Raw genomic sequence first — 18,560 nt, 5'->3', positions numbered from 1 at the left:
TGTGATCTCTTTCATTCAGGATTTTTAAATTATTTATATATTTTATTTATTTATATGATTTATTTTCTTTTTGAAAAGTCTGGCCAAGGGTTTATCGATCTTATTAACTCTTTTGAAGAACCAGCTTCTAGTTTCATTGATCTGTTTTACTGTTCTTTTAGTTTCTACTTCATTGATTTCTGCTCTAATCTTTATTAATTCTCTTCTCCTGCTTTGTTTAGCAGGGGAAGAGCTGTTGTTCTTTCTCCAGCTCCTTACAGCGTAAGTTTAGCTTGTGTATTTGAGACTTTTCTAAGTTTTTGAGAAAGGCTTGTATTGCTATATACTTCCCTCTTAGGACTGCTCTTACTGTATCACAAAGGTTTTGAACAGTTGTGTTTTCATTTTCATTTGTTTCCCTAATTTTTAAAAATTCTTCTATAACTTCCTGGCTGACCCTTTCATTCTTTAGTAGGATGCTCTTCAACCTCCAAGTGTTTGAGTTCCTTCCCGATCTCCTTTTGTGATTGAGGTCAAGTCTCAAAGCATCGTGGTCTGAAAATATGCAGAGAATGATCCCAATCTTTTGGTATCTGTTGAGACCTGATTTGTGACCAAGTATGTGATCCACTCTGGAGAATGTTCCATGTGCACTTGAGAAGAATATGTATTCTGTTGCCTTAGGATGGAATGCTCTGTATGTATCTTTGAAGTCCATCTGGTCCAGCGTGTCATTCGAAGTCCTTGTTTCCTTATTCATCTTCTGCTTAAATGATCTGTCCATTGTTGTGAGTGGGGTATTGAAGTCCCCCCACTATTAATGTATTATTATCCATGCGTTTCTTTAATTTTGTTATTAGTTGGCTTATATAATTGGCTGCTTCCATTTTAGGGGCATAAATATTTGCAATTATTAGATCTTCTTGTTGGATAGGCCCTTTAAGCATGATATAGTATCCTTCCTCTTCTCTTATTACATTCTTTGGTTTAAATCTCATTTGTCTGAGGGATGCCTGGGTGGCTCAGTCTTTGAGCATCTGCTTTCAGCTTGGGTCATGACCCCGGGGTCCTGTGATCAAGCCCCACATCGGGTTCCCTGCTCAATGGGAAGCCTGCTTCTCCCTCTGCAATTCCCTCTGCTTGTGTTCCCTCTCTTGCTTTGTCTCTCTCTGTCAAATAAGTAAAATCTTAAAAAAAAAAATCTAATTAGTCTGATATGATGATTGTTACCCCAGCTTTCTTTTGATGTCCATTAGCATGATATATGGTTTTCCATGCCCTCAGTGTCAATCTGGAAGTGTCTTTGGGTCTAAGAAGAGTCTGTTGCAGACAGCGTGTGCATGTGTCTTGCCATCCAATCTGATACCCTGTGTCTTTTGATTGGATCATTTAGCCCATTTAGATTCAGAAGAACTACTGAAAGAGATGAATTTAGTGCCATTGTATTACTTATAAAGTCCCTGTTTCTGTAGACTGTCTCTGTTCTTTTCTGGTCTGTTACATTGGGGCTCTCTCTCTCTCTCTCTCTTTTTTTTTTTTAAAGATTTTATTTATTTATTTGACAGAGAGATCACAAGTAGGCAGAGAGGCGGGGGTGGGAGGTGGGAAGCAGGCTCCCTGCTGAGCAGAGAGCCCGATGCGGGACTCGATCCCAGGATCCTGAGACCATGACCTGAGCCAAAGGCAGAGGCTTAACCCACCAAGCCACCCAGGTGCCCCTGGGGCTCTCTTTTTGCTTACAGTTTCCCCTTTAGTATTTTTTTGCAGGGCTGGTTTAGTGGTCACAGATTCTTCTAGTTTTTGTTTACCCTGGAAGCTCTTAATGTCTCTTTCCATTCTGAATGACAGCCTAGCTGGAAAGTATTCTTGGCTGCATGTTTTTCTCATTTAGTTCCTTGAATGTATCATGCCAGCACTTTCTGGCCTGCCAGGTCTTTATGGCTTGGTCTGCTGCCAGCCTAATGTTTCTACCCCCATTGGTTAAGAACCTGTCGTCTCAAGCTCCTTTCAGGATTTTCTCTTTATCTCTGGAATTTGCAAGCTTCACTATTATATATTGGGTGTTGATCTATTTTTATTGATTTTGAGAAGGGTACTCTCTACGTCTTGGACTTGAATGCCTGTTTTCTTTCCCAGATTAGGGACATTCCCAGCTATGATTTGTTCAAATATACCTTATGTCCCTCTCTCTTTCTTTCTCTTTCCTCAGGACGCCAATAATTCTAATATTATTTTACTTCATGGTATCGCTGATTTCTCAAAGCCTCCTCTCATAGTCCATTAGTTGTTTTTCTCTCTTTGCCTCAGCTTCCTTCCTTTCCCTCCACTCATCTTCTAGGTCACTTCCTTCCTCTTCTGCCCCATTTACCCTAGGTGTTACAGCATCCAATTTAGAAAACATCTCAGTTAAAACATCTTTAATTTCAGCCTGCCTAGATTTCATTTCTGCACTAACAGATTCTCTTGTGTCTTTCATGCTTTTTTCGAGCCCAGCTAGTAACTTTATTATCATTATCCTGAATTCCAGCTGTGTCTTTTTACTTAAATCCGTATTGATTAGATGTGTGGCAGGAAGTATTACCTCTGGTTCTTTCTTTTTTGTGAATTTCTCCTTCTAGTCGTTTTGCCCAGAGAAGAATGGATGAATGAGATAAAATAAAAATTATCAATCAGACCCAAACGAAATATGCAGTAGACAAATCTGAAGGAGTCAGAAGCCAAAGAGGAAAAGAAAAAAAGAAGGGGGGAGGGTGTCAGAGAGAGACTATAATCTCCCAGGTGGACAAAACAGGGTGATCCACTTGGTCCTGGGTGTATTTTGGTCTGTTTGTTAGAAGATACTAAATCCCAATATTGTAAAGAAAGCAAAACTTATATATATATATAAAATTGAATACAGTAAAAGGAAGCCAAAAATGAAGAATGTATCTATTAAATGTAGAAAAAAAATGAAAGTTAAAAAAAGACTTAAAGATCTGATAAGATAAGAAACTCGTTGAAAAGGAAAACTTTAAACTGAAAGATAAAGGAATCATGAAAAAAAAAAAAAACCCTTAAATTCTATATACTATTTTCCCCTAGTGCTGCAGTTTTGCAGTCCTGTGTGTTCCATACACTTGGTGTTCGCCTGTTTTTCCAGCTGGTCTTCTCGGGGAAGGGCCTCCTGTGCTGATTCTCAGGTGTCTTTGCCTGAGTGGAGTTGCACCACCCTTTGCCAGGGAGCCAGTTTCAGTGTAAGCCACTTCTGGTTGCTCTAAGTGGGTTTTGTCTCCTGAAGGCTTTCCGTGCCTCTCTGGGGGACGAAAATAAAAATGGCCATGCCTGGATCACCAGCCCTGGAGCTGAAAGATCACAGTCACCTCTCTTCAGTAAACTCAGGGATGAGTGGTCTTTACTTTTGTGTGTGTCAAACTCTGCAGACTCCTGTGGTGTGCACCCACTCTGGTCTTCATAGGGAAAGTTAGAGTGTCATGGCCTTTCTGCCCTTTGCAGGGCTCCTGCATGGACAGCTGTTGCCCAAGTGTGCCACCATTCGTGGCTTATGGCAAACCAAGCTGAAAGCCCCCCTACGGGCTCACTGACCATAACCAGCTTCTCTGCTGCAATGCTTGGGAATGCTGCCAGCTCGGGTACCCGCATTCTTTCTGTGATTCCTGAGATACCCTGAGGTCACACTGTCCCACCTAGGATTCTGTCCCACTTCACCACTTGAGCAGCTTTCAGGCAGGGACATCTCTCACTGGAGCAGATTTCTAAAGGTTCCAATTTTGCTCTCAGGGGCTACATCACTTTCCTGTAACTGGCTTGCAGAGGCTCCCTCCCCCTGCCATTTATCTTCCAATATATCCCCTCAGATTCACTTCTCCACACCTCCTACCTTGCAAAAAGTGGTCACTTTTCTATTTGTAGAATTCCAGTGTTTCTTTTTTCATGTTAGGTTGAATTCATAGGTGTTCAGAATTTTTTGATAGTTCTTTAGTTAAATTCAAGGGACCAAATGAAACAAGCTCCCCTACTCTTCCACTATCTTGCCTTCCCTCCTTATTTTATTTGAAAGAGAGAGAGAGAGAGAGAGCATGAGTGAGGGGAAGGGGACAGGGAGAAGCAGGCTCCCTGCTGAGTAGGGAGCCCAACTCAGAGATCCAGAATCCTGGGATCATGACCTAAGCTGAAGGCAGACACTTAAGTGACTGAGCCATCCAGATGCCTCTACTAAAAAGTATTTTAAAAAATATCTGTAATGTAGGGAGGCCTGGGTAGCTCAGTTGGTCTAGTGTCTGACTCTTGATTTCAGCTCAGGTCATGATCTCAGGATCATGAGTTCAAGCCCTACATCAGGCTCCCTGTTGGATGTGGAGCCTGCTTAAGATTTTCTCTCACTTTCTCCCCCTGCCACTACCCCTCTGTCTCTGAAAAAAAAAAAAAAAAAATCTGTTATGTAAAGGTGTTGAAAAAAACAAACTGCTACATCTTTCCTAGCAATAAAATTAAACTTCATAACTATGCTTCTGCCCACCTACACTAACATTTAAGAGATAATGAGGGAAATAAAAAAGAAGAGCCATTAAATATACAAGTTTTGTTTGCATATCAAATCATTTTTCTTCACAAGTTAATGTATAAAAGGCTGCAAGACAGATGACTTCAGAATAACCAGATTACATGTATTTATTATCTTAAATACATCTGACTACTAATTAATGAATGCAGATGAATTATCTCTAGGTTTATCTGTTTCTAATTAAATAAATTTGTTTTTCAAATTGAAATGCACATTAAACTTTTTAAACATTTCTCTGCCAGATGGGTAAGATTTATGTTTAGAAAATTAACAATACTGGGGTGCCTGGGTGGCTCAGTGGGTTAAGCCGTGGCCTTCGGCTCAGGTTGTGATCTCAGGGTCCTCAGATCGAGCCCTGTATCAGGCTCTCTGCTCAGCAGGGAGCCTGCTTCCCTCTCTTTCTCTCTCTCTGCCTGCCTCTCTTCCTACTTGTGATCTCTCTCTGTCAAATAAATAGACAAAATCTTTGAAAAAAAAAATTAACAATATTTTTCAGGAAGGCTGGATTTCTTTTAAACATTGCAGTAAGCATGTTGTATTATGGAAATACTCACTCAAACATACTTCAAATACTTTATGTACAAGTAACTGGAAAATACGGATTACAAAACTGAGTAATGTGCTCTTGTTTTGCCATACCCTTTAGTAATCCTTTACCGGCTTACCACACACATTCCTGGAAGGTTTATCATTTAAGTTTGTTTTTGTCTTCTTTCTTGTGTTTTCTGATGATAAAAATAAAACATGCTATTCTTTGAAAAAAAAAACACCCACAAAATAATAAAACCTCAAACCTTACTTGTTACAGAAATGTACAACTTAAAAGTCTCCTATAATTTGATCCCTTACAACCACTGTTTAAGTCTTAGTACATATTCTCAAAGAAAAAATAAAAAGCTTAAAAGCTTTCAATCCTATCCCTAGGAATATATATATAAACAGGTGAGCACATACATATACATATTCAGCTCGCTATAGTCCAAGGACTGATTTTCCAATTTGTGGAGTGCCTTCACAAAAAAAGAAACATACTCTAAATTTCCGATTTACTTATGAAATCTAAAAAATGAGGTGGGAGGTGCCTGGCTGGGTCAGTTGGTAAAGCATGTAACTCTTGATCTTGGGGTCATGAGTTTGAGCCCCACATTGAGGGTAGAATTTACTTAAGAAAATAAAGGGGTATTTAAATAAATAAATAAATAAAAATTAAAAGTGAGGTAGAAAAGGTAAACTATTAACTAAAATTAAATTTAACATCTCACAGCTTTCAATGCCAGTCCACAGTGTATCTTTCCTCTGACTGCTTGTGTAATTTACTTTGTATGATGCACTTTAGCACTGGGGTATATATTGTTTTTTGCTGTTAGCTAATTATTTTTTTCTCTCCATTTGTATTTTGAGCTCATTGAGAGCTGAAGTTCCTTTCGAACCCTATCTTTCAAAGCAAATAGCTGGTAATGAATCAATGCTGGTTGACTTGTACTCTGCCAATCATATGTTATTTCCATAAAAACTAGCTACAATATTTATAGGAGGCAGAAATTGATTAAATTTAACTATTAATTATGGGTTTATTGGATAGAAAGTAGAAGACATTTTACCAGATACCATATAACCTTAATACATTAAAAGATAATGCTGTATGTCACAAATTAGTACTACAGCTAAATAGCTTCATGCTCTGCCTCTATCAGTTGTTTCTTTTTTAAAAAACGGCTCTTCTAACTATTGAATATTTTGCTTTTCTAAAGGAAGATGACACCTGTTTGACAACTTTACTCCTATAAGAAATGGTTTTCTTTTACTTTTTTTTTTTTTTGGAGATTATTTATTTATTTATTTGACAGGCAGAGATTACAAGTAGGCAGAGAGGCAGGCAGAGAGAGAGAGAGAGAGAAGGGAGCAGGGAGCCCAATGCAGGGCTTGATCCCAGGCCCCTGGGACCATGAACTGAGCCGAAGGCAGAAACTTTAACCCACTGAGCCACCCAGGCACCCCAAGAAATGGTTTTCTAATTACTTTCAGCATATTATGACTAATTCTAAATTTAAACCTTTTGGCTGACGACACAAAATTCAAGAGATCTAGGTCTGAATTTTTCCTTTCTTGTTTAAGCAACGAGTAGAAAAGTACATAGAACACATAGAAAACTCTTACTTACTCAAAGAGAGGCTCTTAAATATTAATGACTCAAATGATGCAGATCAAATATAGGCCCGATCCTGCTAGTTTTTAAGCTATAAGCTTTAAAAATTTTTCCAGGCTATTAGTTAGCATTCTTTAATCTTCCTAATCCATATTTAACAAAGTTATTTCAGAATTCATCAGTACCATTAACAAAAGTTTACCCACACATATATATAATTACATATACATAATTTTAATACCCAAATTGACTTCCTTATAAAGTTTTCTGTCTCGCTGGTGAATGTGTTCATGTCTTTATGTTATGTTTGAACTTTGATTTGATATAAAACTACTTTGAATTATGGCAGCAATGTAATTTATAATGCTATTTTTCTCCTGTCCTCTTCCTATAGGGAAAGAACATGAAACCCAGAAGCTCAGCACATGAATTCAGAGCAGCTCTTCCTGCCCTAAAACATCTTAGCATTCTGAGAAAATTAATGAACCCAGAAAAACCTCTTTTAAGAAGTAGGATTCAAGGAACTATAAATCTTTCACATTAATGTCATAATTCTAAGGGCCAAGCACCTTGTCCAATGGCATCCCATCATACTCCTTCAATCCCAGGTCTCACTGTCTGTGTTCTGTGAAGGAGGGTTACAGTTTTGAATTGTTTGTACCCTTTGTAAAGACTACACTGTGTACATTTACACCGAGCAAGATCACATTAATCTCATAATTCTTTCAAAACCTCAAAAGAGATTTTTGGAATTCTGTCATCTCTGAGCTTATACATATAAATGTATATTTAATGATTTTACTTATTTATTTGACAGAGGAACACAAGCAGAGGGAGCAGTAGAGAGGGAGAGGGAGAAGCAGGCTCCCCGCTGAGCAGGAAGCCTGATGTGGGGCTCAATACTAGGACCCTGGGATCAGGACCTGAGTTGAAGGCAGATGCTTAGCCAACTAAGCCACCCAGGCACCCCTCTGAGCTTATAATTAATTAATCAAATTAAAAATTCTTCATGAGATAAGGAAAGGAATGAAAATGAACCAAAAGAGCAAGAACCTGGGTAAGGTAAGTATTTTTTTGTAGATGAAAAACTTCTCTGAAGAAAACAGTGACATACATGTAAATTACCAAATCCTGTTTAAGTAGTAAATCAGATATCCTGAGGGTTAGACTTGGCCTTAAAGATGGGCAGATACCTATGCCCAAAAATCTGCAGGACTCTTCCTAAAAGTTTTGAGTGGTGAAGACAGTCCCGAAGGTAAGGGAACCATGAGGTTGGGTTGGGCTCCTTCAGAGCTCTCAGGGGAACATCTTGTGCCCTAAATCAGAAGTGCTAAGACCTATTTAGTTTATTATAAATATGGCTTACAGTACCTCTGTAGGGTGAAAAACTATGTTATCTAGTTTATAATCTCCATGAATCAAATTTTCTTCATTGTCATTATCTGGCAAGTTTTTCATTAGCCAGTCAGATAGTTGGTTCATGGCAGGGATGTGCTGATGAGCTGCAGCTCGATATTGCTCTGTCCAGGTTGATACCTAAAGATATACAAATAAGAAAAGTTAAAGAGCTGAAAGTAGAAGATCCAGCAATTCTAAAATTAAAATAAAATTTGATTTTGTCAAATTTGGTCTTATTCTTAAATGCTCAAGACAGATGCCTATCAGTGACATTCACATGAGCCCAAAGCATCGAAATCTATCTTCTGTCTAGTTCATTTTACATCTAGATTTTTATCAGGAAAAAAAATACTGGCATAGGAATCAAGAAATGTGGGTTCTAGTCTTTATTCTGCAATTATTTTGTGGAAGAAAAAAAGAATGCACACAAACACATACACACAAATAAATAGGCATAGGAGATTTCTGGAAAGGTCACAAGAAACAAGTAATCACTGAAAAAGGAAATATGGGGGCTAGAAGAACAGAGATTTTTACTTTTCATTTTAATACCTTTTCTTATTACCCACAGAATCTTCTAAATGTATTTTAGGTATAAGGAATGCGAAGACTTTTCATTATTCTTAGAATTACATGCAAACAAATCAAACTATTCTCAAAGTCCTCCATCAACTGAGACCATATTATTTATCAGCTTAAGAGTTCTCTCCACATTCCCCACGTTTTCTCTGTTCAACTTAGTGCAGTAAAGATCTTCATCTATGGAATCATATAGACATGGACATAAATTATGTCTAAGCCACTTATTCATATATTACTTGATATCTATTAGCCTCAGATTCCTCATCTACAAAATGGGGGTTATAATACTTATGTCTTAGGGTTGCTACAAAGATTTAAAAAGAGTAGATCAGTAACTCACCTACCATGGGACCTGGCATACAGTGAGTACTCTCTAAATCTTGGTTCCTGGCTCTCTTCAGTCAGAAGAGACATATATAAAAAGGGAAATAATCCCATACATATCTGGTCTAACTGTCCCTTTGGTTTGAAATGTTCACCATCTTTCCCCTATCACTCTAGATTTTCTATCTCCTTATACACATAATGCAAGACATATCTCTCCCACAAAACTTTCTCCACCTAAGAAAAGACACACTGACATCCACCCTCTGTATGGAACAGCTCTCATCATCAGCACCAAACCACTTACTACTAGATCATATACTCCTTTATTCTATTTTAACGTTTCATATAAATGAGATTCATGTACAGGTCTCTCAAAAAATGACCGAAAGTTCCTTTAGGGGAAGAACTTAACTTCTGTTTTCTTGACATTTAACATAGTATTAAACAGCAAGTATTAATTCAGCAAGTATTAAACACACAGTTGTGCTTAATAGATATCTTAACTTAAAAGGGAAACTGTATGGAAAATATATTGATAAATTAAATGAAGAGGCTGAAAAGCTTCAAATTTGCATTCACGTACATGTTGTTAGTTATAGAAGCTTAGGCTGAAAAAAGGTGATCTAAAAATATAAAATTATTTTTTGCTAACAACAAGCCAATATAAAGGCTGAAGTTATATCCAAGTTTCAGGAAAGTATAAAATAGGTTTTTATTTTGACTAATAAATATTATTTCCAAGAACCTGACAAAAGGAGCTCTTTTTTTAATAAACATTTATATATTTTATTTATTTATTTGAGAGAGAGAGAGAGTGAAGAGCACAAGCAGAGGGAGCAGCAGGCAGAAGGAGAGCAGGGAGCTGAGCAGGGAGCCCCATGTGGGGCTGTATCCCAGGACCCTGGGGTCATGACCTGAGCCAAAGGCAGATGCTATCTGCACCACTCAGGTACCCTTAAAAGGAGCTCTTTATGTGGATGTGGATGTATTACCTGTGGATGTATTACCTGTCTTTTGCAGTATCCAGCACCTCTACCATATCCTTCCAGCTGCAATGACTGTACATTTAAGGAATGTAAGTGAGCCAAGGTTTCTATCATGGCCACATATATGGCTGAGCGTTCTGCTGGGCTAACTCCAGGAATTGTGAAATCACGAAAGATTCGACCCTACGGAAACCATTACAACAAATAATTTAAAACAAAATAAATTTTTTCATACCAATTATTTGCTGTGTCATAACTCCCCATTGCCTATGAAAAAAAATCAGGATAACAGTTTGCAACCAAAAGCAATTCTTTGTAGAATACGCTAGAAAAGCATTCCTTTGGGAAACATGTTCAGTAGAATATATGTGCCAAAGGAAAAATACAAGGACATTCCAAGTTGAACTTAAAGGACAAAAACTGTTCTCAAGTTACATTTTGCAAAGAAAAAAATTTTTTAAACACTTTGCATTTATTGTTCTTAATGGATTGATTTCCTATTTGTCCTTTTCTTCCCTCCAACCATCTGGAGAGTTTGGTTATTGCCATTACATATAGCTCTTTATTGCCATCTAGAGGAAAATTAAAGAATAAGTTAACACACCCTAGCAACTAAATTTGTTCCTGGTCTATTTCACCCCACCCACATTGCCTGTGTTCAAATTAAAACAAAAGTTTAGGCCCTTACAACTAATTACCTAAATGTTAATTAATAAACTATCATTTATTAACATCTAATTTCATAATCAAAAACAAAAGTAACAATAAAGTAAGATTAAGTGTTAATTTACCTGCACATGGTCCATCACATAAAATTCTGTTCCAATGACAGAAGGATCACCGCAGTACAATAAAGGCTTGGGAACGGGGAATCCAACTGAAAACAAAGCTTTCTGGACTTTAAATTCTCTATCAATCTAAATAGGATGATGGGTTATTAAAAATCAGAAACAGAAATTTTTAAGTTTTTTAAAAATTTAATTATTTTTTAGTAATCTCTATACCCAACATGAGGCTCAAACTCATGACCCCAAGATCAATAGTTGTGTGTTCTTCCAACTGAGCCAGCCAGGTGCCCCAGAAACACAGACGTATAATAACTATTCGCAAGCTTACATTAAGGCTAGAAATCAAGTTTGAAACAGTATCAAGAAATGACCTAGAGGATAATGATTTCCTTAAAAGTAGTCTTAGTGCAATTATTAAAATTATAAATTAGGCCAGCATTAAAAAAAACCCTGATAATTAGGTTAAAGGACAGGAACATGCATGGGGCTTAATCTTAGCTCTATTAATATGAAGGCGACAGTTCCTGATCACAGTATTTCACAGAGTATCATAAAAACATCTCTTCATTTTCAGCAGTTCCCTGCTTGCTCATTGGGTTACTCTTGCTCACTCTTTCTCTCCCTTTCTTTCTCGTATCTCCCAAGGGGACTCAGCAAGTCTCTATTGTGATGCTCTGGCACAGTCAGCTACAGGGTGCTATGGGAGGGCAGTGAGTGCTGTTAGAAGGGAAAAACCACTAGCTCCTGAAGATCAAGAGAGGTACTTGTTTTTAAAGCAGTGGGAGGAGAATCCTTCCTGGTACCCAAGGCTACCACAGAACTCAGGATAACCAGGGGGAAAGGAGGCAATGGCATGCAAGCTAGTACTGAAGCAGGAACCCAAATAAGATAGAAGGGCCTCCTCAACCAGGAGAGATATATGGGCCTATCATTCAGGTCCTGAGGACACAGCTCATAGCAGAGCTGTGATGCTGACTCATCTGTTCCAGACTCAGTGGTGACTAACACTCTCCTTTTTTTTTTTTTTTTAAATTTATTTTAGATAGGCTGGGGGAGAGGGAGATTCTTAAGCAGACTCCTGGCTAAGCTCAGAGCACAGAACCTGACATGGGACTCATCTCTGGGCTTGAGCTTACAACCTGAGCTGAAACCAAGAGTCCAATGCTCAACTGACTGCGCACCACCCAGGTGCCCTGGTGACTAATCACTTCTAAGGAGGAGAAACAATGAAGCTGACTTTGACAACAGGGATAAAGCAGCAGTTAATAAAGATTAACTAGAGGAAGGACACGACTCAACCTGTGACCAAGGTGAGAGAAGTCAGTGGAATCAAAGGTTATGAAAGAAGTATCTGTAATCACCCTAGTGCTGGGAGTGGGTGGATGGTATAAAGACAAAAGGGTTAGGGAGTCATAAAGTGGATGGTAGTGTGAGAACATTGTTTTTTTCAGCGCAGACTTAGAAAAAACAAAGGGAGTTGAAGCCAACTAAGCCAGATCTTTGGGCTGAAAGCATTACGTTATTTTCTGTCTTCTGGTAGAATGTTATCAAGAAGAGAGACAAAGAGAGCTGTTTATTGGGGCATAAATTTCTGGGCATAGGTAGGGATTTTCCTTCAGCCTTACCAAGTTGAGACTTAATAAAAGTTACCCAACTTTTTTATAATCTTAAGTATCCAAGTTACTTCAAATTTCTTGGATACGGAACCAAGAGAGCCAGAATAAGCATTTTTCCATTAATGTAATCTTTAGCCTATCCTCCAATGGCCCTAACCCAGTCAGCTGGGCCTAGGAAATACCTATTACACATGATTACAATAATAACCTATATATGCACAGTGCTTTTAATTTCTCTAGGACTTTGATTTTTCTTTTCTTTTCTTTCTTTATTTCACAGATGGAGATCACAAGTAGGCAGAGAGGCAGACAGAGAGAGACACAGGGGAAAGCAGGCTCCCCGCTGAATAGAGAGCCCAATGTGGGGCTTGATCCCAGGATCCTGAGATCATGACCTGAGCCAAAGGCAGAAGCTTAACCCACTGAGCCACCCAGGCATTCCTAGGACTTGGATTTCTGTGCTCGCCTGTTTTCAACTATAAAATTCTACAGATAATAGCTAGTTTCTGAAAACAGATTCAATTTTTAACAAATCTTTTTTAATTATCATGAAGCCTAATATTTAGAGAATACTATAAAATGATATTCAAAATTTTTTTAAGCAAAAGATCAGTGGATTGTCAGAGCAAATATATTAAGATACTTCAGTGAGTAGATATTGTTATAAGATATAATTTTTAAAACATAATTAAAATATGTAACCAAAATGAGCAGCACTGAAAATATTCACTAGATGACTGCATATCTAGCCAATTGTGAGGAAGGAATCAAATCCACAAGAAGACTGGGTATTGCTCAAGATTAATGACCTAAAGACAGCCTCAGATTTCAACCTCAAGTCCTTTTTAAAAATAACAAGGGATACAATTCAAGTGAAATTTTTATCTAAGAAATAAAATAAATTATTATTTAATAGTCGAGATGAATTTTAAAAGCAATTTAAATTATTTTTCTATAAATAATAAGCACTTATTTGTCAACAAAGAATTATTGTACTTGTATACCATACCTTATGTGCTTTAGGAAGAAGTGAACCAGGTGGTTTTTTCCTGAGTACATATGCTCGAAAGCCCTTCCGGAGATAAAAGGTTGGATTGGATTGTCCTGATCTAGATAAGAGTAAAGGTCATTTACAAAGATATTTTCCTTTTTTTTTTTTTTTAATATATATTCCTTCTTCCCCCAATCCTACCGAAATGTCAAAACAAACACAAAATAAAAATAAATCAATTTCAGTGCTGGGAAACCAAGAGGGGTGCTACCAGTGCTCAAAACATTAGCTTTTGGATGATATAAAGCAGATGGCAACACAGTGGCAGGTGGACAATCTATAACCCACACAGGTAGAAGAGAGGATCTCACTCCCTGCCTGCAAATCATGAATTTTATAAGTATCCCTAGAATAATGCCAAGATCTAAGTAAAGAAAGGCTAGGAAAGAAAATTAATTAAAATTAACTAAAGGATGCTGGGATAGCTGGGTTAGTGTCCCCTCATCTGCAGATGCTTCGCCAAGGTTGTACGCAAGTATAGCTCTCCACAATGGGAATTGTGGCAAGCGAGGCCCCAGGGTGGACACCTGGGCCAGGGAAGTACAACAGTGCTCCAGGTAACTCACACATACCAGGGCGCCGGTGTTCCCTGCCAGGTGAGCAGAAATTCTCACATGAACTAAAAATAAACTCCAGATACCAAAACCATTCAACTTATGCCTTCATTTCCAATATGGCCAGTTTAGAATTACCCAGCTTTTGAAGACTCCAACAGCATGAAAGAGAGGACTTAACTAAATAATGAAAAGAATCAATACTTGATATGTGCTGCAATGTGGATGGACTTTGAAAACCTGATGCTAAGTGAAAAAGGCCAGTCACAAAATGTCACATATTATATGATTCCACTTCTATGAAATGTTCAGAGTATGTAAATCCATAGCGACAGAAAGTGGATTAGTGGCTGCTAAGGGATGGGAGGAGGGGAAAATTGGGAGGTAAGGTTTTTTTGGGGGGTAAATGTTCTGGCATTAGATAGTGGTACTGGTTGCACAACATTGTGAATATACGAAAACCCACTAAACTGCACCCTTTTTAAAATTTTTATTTATTAAAGAATTTTACTTATTCATTTGAGAGAGAGAGAGTGCACACAAGCAGGTGGAGCAGCAGGCAGAAAGAGAGGGAGAAGCAGAAAGCCCACCATGGGGCTTGATCTTAGGACCCCAGGATCATGACCTGACACAAAGGCAGACACTTAACCAACTGAGCCACCCAGGCACTTTAAAATAATTCACTTTAAAATAATTCAAATTTTAAATTTTATGTAAGATAAATTTTATCTTTAAAAAAATCCCAATATTGCTATACTTAAATAGAAAAATAAATTTAAAAAATACATATTTCTCTTGAAAAAAAAACAAAAACAAAAACAAACCTCACCAAACTAAAATCTTCTCCCCTATATACATATCTATGATGTTTCTACAAAAGATCCCCCCAAAATGCAGAAGCCTATCTTGTTAAGATCATCACCAACACTGTGCACACACAGTAATGGCTAAATTTAACCACTGTAAGCATCAGGCCACCATATAGTCTAGAAACCACAGATGGTATCAATACCATAAGAATCATCAATAAGCCAATAACTATCACTATTGTTTAGGACTCAGACAAGACAGGTGGTGCTTAAAGAAATACGTTGATCTATAACCAAACAGGTGGCACCTTTGATTGACAGCTCAGGTTCTAAGAAATGAGACCACATAGGTGAAGATTGCTGTCAACCCAGTTTAGAAGGAGTGATTGCTTCTAGTAACAATCCTCTGGACACGGCTCCCAGCATCCTAACAAGGGACATGAGCAGGAACTTGCTACACTTAGGAAAGCCCAAATTATCCCATCAGATACTTACAGTTTATTTCCAGGCCTTCCAGTTCAGATACAGTTTATCAATTAGATATTATTTCTACCAGAAGTAATGTTGCCTAGAAACACAGTTGACATGCCACCTTTACCAAGTTACCAGAATAACTGAGATAGAAAGTTAACTTGATTTGTCCATAGAAAAGGTTTTTTAACCCTTTCTTCACATCTTACTAGAGACATCTCAGGCCCGTGAGGTCATCCTGGTGGGTGGTTTTAGCTGCATCTCCAAATTTCAGAAACTTAGAAATTCCTATAGGATTTTTCTTTTCAAGAGCAAGAAATTGGAAAAAAGCATCAATCCTGATAAGGGCATTACTTATGTTCGCAGCTACGTAGGCAGCCACCTTGTCCCTAGTCTGGAGATAAATCTGAAAATATTCAGGATTCACTGCTCTTTGGTATTATCCCTTTTCCTAGTAATACTGAAATCACTACTTTGGTACTGAAAACACTGGCGAAGTCATGACTATTCTGGTTAACTGCAATAAATACAGTTCATTCCAAATGAACTTAGACCTTCACTATGTCCTCTATGAAACTGAGCAAGGATGAAAGATCACAACCAGTTTGGCCAATTTGAACTCACAGACATCCCTCCTGTACCCTTTAGATTTGTACAACTTAAAGTAACTTTTGATACTGATGATAACAACATCTCAGATATATTTGCGCTAGATAAGAGATCAAGAAAAGAGATTAAAAGACCAATGTCATGGTATTTGAGCATGGAAAATATTGGGTATATGGTCCAAGAGGCTTAAAAGTATAAAGCTAGAGATGAGAAGTAGAGAGGCAAAATATCCCCTACAAACATGCTCTGATCCTATGTATTCAACAGTAAGGCCATGGTGGAAGATGAGACCCATCAAGGCAGAAATAAAGATGATGCCAGACAGAAGATTCTTGGCAGGTTCAATGGAATCATCAAATGGCTGGTGAAGAATCAGATTACTGAGATTACATGAACATAAAGAGCTGGAGATGGCTTTCCTTTGTCCCCTGGAACTTAATGTCTTTCAGCATAATCACATACATCTTCACTCTTCTCTGAATGGACCCTTCATCTCCTTGCTCTAACTAAAACTTGAATGTTCCTGGAGGACCCTGTTTCCCTTGTAGGCCTCTAAAATGGTAGATTCCTCCCCCTCCCCCCATCACTCATCTAGTGGGTCTGGAGATGGAGTCTATGTTCCTCCTGATACTCATTGCCACTTGTGAACTCTTGGCCTTCCCTCCTGGCTGAAACCTGCATCCAGCTTTGAATCTCAAGTTATGGGACTACCCCACTCCACCCTTTCCTGTTGCAGTCAACTATTCTTCGTGTTGTATTCACTCCCCGTCACTGCCTATTGACTTACTATTGCTCTTATTTACACTACTCCTATTCTCATTGTTTCAAAATTCACTCAGATGTTCGTTCTAACACTCAGGCCTGTCAGTCCCTTGAATTCTTCTACTCCAGTGATATTTTCTGCTATAGTACTTCAGTCACTCACTCTGGAGGACTCATATTAAACATTAACAATTCAAGCACTACATAACCCTCCTTGTTAAGCATAACCTATCTTTCCACTCACTCCCACTGGTACATGGATTCCAACAATCCTTCAGTCCAGGGATCTACCATCCACTGATCATATTACTGTTTATCATCCTTCAGCCTCCCCTTCCCCCACCACATCCTTTCCAAACTTGCTTAATTTTTATGGCCAATTATGTAACTGCCCTCTTGAACGCATCTTTGATACACTTACCCCCTCTTCTTATCTGCAGGGCTTCCCCCATTCTGGTTTAAATCCAACTCTTTGCCTGCACTCACATAGCTAAATGTAGCTGGAGAAAGGAACATTGTAAAAGTACTATAGGCCAGTGGCATTTATCACCGACATTTGTATTCCTTGACTACTGGTTTATGTGAAAATAAAAATAGGGGTAAAGGAGATTGATCAGAGAGTTTTGTGGTATAGAATTAAAAGGCACCTTGTCCCAATAGATAGTGGAAGTTGAAGGAGGTAGAATTAAAAACAGCTTAAGTTTCTAGCCTAAAAGCCTTGTGTTGTAAACAATCTTTAAGATCTTTCACCTATTACTGCATCAATAATTATCAAAAGGAGCAAGTTCTTATTACAGATTAGGAAACTAGTTCTCAGGGAGTTTATGCAACATTTAAGCTCCTAGTCATTAAATGGCAGATAGAATTTCTTGAAAGCCAAGATTGTTTCTATAGCTCTATGTTCAGCAAAACACTATTTTTTGAGTAAGTTTTTTTTTTTTTTAAGATTTTATTTATTTATTTATTTTACAGATAGAGATCACAAGTAGGCAGAGAGACAGGCAGAGGGAGAGAGGAGGAAGCAGGCTCCCTGCCGAGCAGAGAGCCCGACATGGGGCTCGATTCCAGGACCCTGAGATCATGACCCAAGCCGAAGGCAGAGGCTTTAACCCACCGAGCCACCCAGGCGCCCCTTGAATAAGTTTTTTAAAATTTGTTTTCTATTATTTAACAGACCAGAGCCAGATTCATAGTGAGCAACGGTCCTCTCAGGATCGTCATTCAGTTCCATTCCCTCACTTCAAAAAGAACTAAAGCCCAAAGTGGTGGTGTGATTTACTAAGTGGAAGACCTAGGATTAGAATTCAGATTCCCCCCAGCTATTGCCATTAACGCAACCTCTGAGAATAGGGCCAATTAAACGGAATTACATCTGCTTCTCAGGAAAAAAAAAAAAAAATCGAATGGTTATTGAACAGAAGTTGAAAGAAGACCACTTTATAGTCCACAGAGCTTCCAACCTTAATTGCCTCAAGTGGATCCCTCCAAGTACATAATTGCATCCTTTAACAAAGATTCCTTCTCATAGTTGGAATCGTGAATGTTGTGGTGGTTCCATTATTGTCCGCGAACTGGAAATACCCAAAATGAAATGCAGGGGACCGCTGACGGCACATTCCACCTGCGCAGTGCGTCACTGCAGAAGAAGTCGGGATGAGGGAAATTGCGACCCCACCCAGGGCCAAAGAAAGGAAAGCCCAATGCACAGATTGGTTTCTGCTGGAGAAGACCGGCGTCGATACCTGTACTGGGTAACGGTCAGCTTAGCCTCGGGCTCGGCCCCAAAGCCTGGCAAGTGCTGGTTCAGATAGGCCTCTAGGGACCCGCTGTCGAACTTGTGCTGGGGCAACACTTCGGCAGTGTCGGGCTCGGGGGAAGCATCGGGTTCCATGGCTGCGGCTGCCACTGCCGGCCGCAGAGA

At 38.6% G+C, this 18,560-nt stretch overlaps 1 protein-coding gene across 1 annotated transcript in view; it reads right to left on the bottom strand.

The window, feature by feature from the left end:
- ACAD11 (acyl-CoA dehydrogenase family member 11) overlaps positions 1-18,530 on the bottom strand; it is a gene marked incomplete at its 5' end in the record, with an annotated part of 87,619 nt that extends 69,089 nt beyond the window's left edge. Inside the window, 5 exons of the mRNA XM_080827160.1 lie at positions 8,058-8,222; positions 10,001-10,162; positions 10,771-10,896; positions 13,393-13,492; positions 18,382-18,530. Of these exons, the coding sequence (XP_080683286.1) occupies positions 8,058-8,222; positions 10,001-10,162; positions 10,771-10,896; positions 13,393-13,492; positions 18,382-18,530 (702 nt within the window). The remainder of the gene's footprint in view (positions 1-8,057; positions 8,223-10,000; positions 10,163-10,770; positions 10,897-13,392; positions 13,493-18,381) is intronic.
- Positions 18,531-18,560: the final 30 nt, after the last annotated feature.

Source organism: Martes martes, assembly GCF_963455335.1.
Source record: "Martes martes genome assembly, chromosome: 1".
NCBI classification, from domain to species: Eukaryota; Metazoa; Chordata; class Mammalia; order Carnivora; family Mustelidae; genus Martes; species Martes martes.
Note: the sequence above shows the minus strand (reverse complement) of the source record. Positions and strands in the feature narration are given on the sequence as shown.